Source organism: Panicum hallii, chromosome 4 (genome assembly GCF_002211085.1).
Source record: "Panicum hallii strain FIL2 chromosome 4, PHallii_v3.1, whole genome shotgun sequence".
Lineage (NCBI taxonomy): Eukaryota > Viridiplantae > Streptophyta > Magnoliopsida > Poales > Poaceae > Panicum > Panicum hallii.
This window is the reverse complement of record NC_038045.1, coordinates 39,914,387-39,918,216: the sequence shown is the minus strand read 5'-3', so window position 1 is coordinate 39,918,216 and position 3,830 is coordinate 39,914,387. Positions and strand designations below refer to the sequence as shown.

General features: G+C 45.4%; 1 protein-coding gene across 1 annotated transcript; it reads right to left on the bottom strand.

The window, feature by feature from the left end:
* Window positions 1–627: 627 nt before the first annotated feature.
* LOC112890474 (prostatic spermine-binding protein-like) lies at window positions 628–1,113 on the bottom strand. Its single transcript, XM_025957357.1, has 2 exons — window positions 1,018–1,113; window positions 628–972 (listed from the first exon to the last, which is right to left on the bottom strand). The coding sequence occupies exons 1-2, from the start codon at window positions 1,111–1,113 to the stop codon at window positions 628–630; spliced, it is 441 nt and encodes a 146-aa protein (XP_025813142.1).
* Between the last annotated feature and the right edge of the window lie 2,717 nt (window positions 1,114–3,830).

Genomic DNA, 3,830 nt, shown 5'->3' with positions numbered 1-3,830 from the left:
TTGGATGCTCATAAGAACGAGGCCCGAGACAAAAAGAATTGGAGGAAGAAGGATGCGGCAAAAGAATGTCTGAAACCTGAAGAATCGATAAGAGCCAAATAACAGGAAAAGATCATTTAATGCTTCAAGGGTTTAAATAAGTACTTCATTAAATTAGCAAAAGGTTGGAGTTTTACCTTCAGGCCAAGGACACCCGCATCGGCATTCGAAGGTTCCGCCATCTGAAGCTCCGATGGTGATCGAAGACTCAAAAATGGATCTAGGGTTTGCCTCGCGGGTTTCAAGTTCGCACTCTGAGGCTCTAATCTGGGTTTTGCGATCGGGTGTGTGAGCAAGGGTTTTGGAACACAACTTGCATTTGGGGGAATCTGTGTAGATCTACTTTTGGGAAAGTTCCGGATCTAAGCAGAAGATAAAATTGGTTCAGAGATCAACTTAGATCTGGATCGGTATTTTAAGGAAAGGGACTGATGCGTTGCCAACGGCTCTCGGTGAATCGGCTTCTCAACATTTGTTGACTAAACATAAGATTTCCATCATAGAGAAGGTCATTACAAAAGGGGAGCCGATTGCTCCTAAAGCCGATCTATCGGCTCTCTACATAGCAGTCGTTGCTGATCCTATGAACTACCACCAGTAAGTGCCTGAGACTTTGCAGCGCTTGATCGGAGGGGCTGCGCTGGTGTCACTGTCGTCGTCGCTGCCGTCGTCGTCGCTGCCATCATCTCCACCACTATCACTGCTGTAGCCGATGCCGCCATCGGTTTCTTCGTCATCCTCCGATGACCCGCCACGCAGGAAGCCTCCTGCTGCCGAGTCTTCCTCGGTCGATGCGTCATCGACTTCTTCCTCTGAGGAGAAGAAGTTCCCTTCCCAGGACGTGTCGTCGTTGTCGTCTTCATCCAGCTCCCTACCAAGGAGGAGCTGGAGATCTTCGCCGTCGGTCAGGGATTCATCATCTTCTGACCAGGCCTGGAAATCCCATTCCTCTGCATCTCAGTGCAAAGGAGTGCAGGCCTCGTAGGCAGCAATGGGGTCGAACTCCGGGGTCATCTCTCGGGTTGTCTCGGATTCAAAGGAGATGACGGAGGAAGCAGAGGATGAGGAAGCCATTGCGAAAGAAAGAGGGGCGTAATGGTGCGGTTGCTAATGGCTGAAGGAGGAAGATGAGTGAGAAAGAAATCTAACAGGAGCAGGCTTATAAAGGCAGGAGTGGAATATGAATCGGCACCGTGATAGTTTCCAAGGAGTTAGATGCAGAGTAGTCACATCCCGTGAAACTGGAAGCGGCATGCATGTACAAATTTTGGAAGTTGAAGAGGCGAGGCGATGAAAAGGAAAAGAATGGTTTCGGAATTATTATTGCCAAAACTCTGGGGGGGGGGGTGCATGTGTTATCACCATAATTTGGCTGGGCTAGAAGGTGGGCCGCGAGCAAGATGGGCTTAATTGTAACAGGCTTGCGAATCGGCTCCTGCGAGGGCGGTTTAAGGCCAGGATTGCCATGTATCTAGATAGGTGTGTGCGTTTAAATTAGTTTAGATACAGATAGCTAGGATTCGTGTCGTACTCAGTTAGGATTAGTTAGGAGAGGCAAGTCTACGGACTATAAATATGTACCCTAGACTACGAATGAAAAAGAGAACAACAACCATTCACAAACAACTCTCGGCGCATCGCCACCCCTGTTCTAGTGTTTCTCTCGGGTAAGTGCCATGCAGCCCCGATCACGCTTCGCTTATCGGGTATCTTTGTCTTTCTCGTGCTGAAGCATTGTTGATGGCTAGTAACACTAGTTATCTTAGCGTTACAGGGTTGCATCGGCTCTTATATTTTATTCATGCATCGTTTGCTACCTGTAAACGTTTAGCTGTCCTCGTGCCCGATCTCGGGTGCGAGGGCAGCGTCTTGCTCTATTTTAATTAGTAGATCCAATCTGTTATGGTTAGTCTTTTTTCATCAAAGATTTAGCTTAGATATCCGCATGGTTAGGCCCTTCAAACGGGTTGAATGTTCCGACAGTATGTTTTCTGTTCCGGGAATCGGCTTTCTGTTGGTTTTTAGGCCTCTGTTTAGATTGTTATTCTGTTATCTTTTGTATCTGTTAGGCTCAATTACGCGTGGGATGTTCCGATTATGCGGTGAAAGCTTTTACCGTTGTGGATTGAATTAACTTATTGATTGCAGAGTAAGTTTATATTAGTATCAGATACTTGCACTTCGTTTAAACATACAGATCCGATCTGATGCTGGAAGACAATCGACTCTTTACAGCCGATTGCGGGGGTCACCCGAAGAGCCGATCGTGGCTCGGACTAACGTTTAAATATGTCTGTGTATGCAGGAAACTAACTGAAACTACATCTACATCTTCCTGATCAGGTATAGGTTAGGTGGCACGCCTAGCAAACCCAGACGCCAGGCCGTGTGCCAGATCCAGGGCTGTTGACCGAGGGATCGGGGCCCACCAGCAGTCCCGGGAGCCTCCCGACTCCTCGTGTTGCTTGTTGCTGCTCGCCGATGGGTTTTGACCGACAACAATTATTTTAGTAGGACAACAAAATTATGTAATCATTTGGACCCAATCTCTATGTTTTAGCCTTATTTCTAAGTAACCAATTTTCTAGATCCATGGAGGAGATAGAAGAAGATTTGAGTTTTTTTCCTATATTTATACAAAGCACGCATGACTGATGCCTATTTCTGTAGAGAACTTGATAAATTCATTCAAACTGTGGAAAACCATGCAAGAAATGAGAAGATATAGAGGATACCTTGCCCGTACAAAATGTGCGAGAATATGAGAGTATTCAGCGACACAACTACAATCAGATCGCATGTGTTGGTGGGTGGTTTTGTTGAGAATTACATGATCTGGACGCATCACGGCGAGAAAGCACGCCCTTCGACGGAGAATTTACTCGATGAAATGATAGAAGACGTCGAGTTTGATAGATTGTTTGATACTTATGATGATTTTTTTGCGGATGTCGGTTATGATGATGGTGATGGTGTCCGCGAGAGGCCCATCGATGGTGGTAGTGATGACAAACTTGATGACAGTGATTTCCTTAGCAAGTTGTTGCATCACACCAAAGCAGAGCTATTGGTAGGTACTGCAAAGGGGTTAGATAACTTCAAGATGTTGAAAAAATCAGCTGAGGAAAATATATACGAGGGATCAAAGGGGTTGTCCAAAACACTGGACCGTGCTTCTTTCATACTTGAGCTGTAAAGGCTAAGCACAGTTAGTCAGATAGTAGTTTCAGTGATCTCCTGTGTATATTGACTGCGTATGTTGACTTGGTTGCTTCCAAAGCCAAATTAAGTGCCTGACAACACCTATCGAGCAAAGAAGCTTGTCAGTCAGTTTACGATGGGTGTGGAAAGAATTTGTGCATGTCCAAATCATTGTATTTTGTATCATGGGGATACTTTCAAAGACTTGAACAAATGCTCTGTTTGTTCTGCAAGTCCATACAAAAACAATTCTGGTTATTGTAGTGGTGACATTCAAGGTTCAGGTGATGGGAATAAAAGAAAGAGGAAGGGTGCAAGGAATAGTGTTGCTTCTGTTGAGCCAGCAGACACTACTTTAGGCATTCCTATGATGGTTATATGGTACCTGCTAGAAAGGTAGTTTACCTTGGGTACAGGCGCTTCTTGGTGGAAGGATATCGGTACCGAAGTAAGAAGTTCTACAACTTTTTTTATGGCAAGCCTGAGTTACATTCTGCTCCAGTAAAATGAGACGGGCACAATATTTTCAAAATGGTCAGGACCCTCCAAGTCACCTATGGGAAGATGACGAAAGATGGGAAGAAGAGAAA

Coding starts and splice junctions, on each gene's coding strand:
- LOC112890474 (XM_025957357.1), bottom strand. CDS start 1,113: ATGGCTTCCTCATCCTCTGCTTCCTCCGTCATCTCCTTTGAATCCGAG. Junction 973..1,017: donor ACCCCATTGCTGCCTACGAG/GCCTGCACTCCT, acceptor TGGGATTTCCAG/GCCTGGTCAGAAGATGATGA.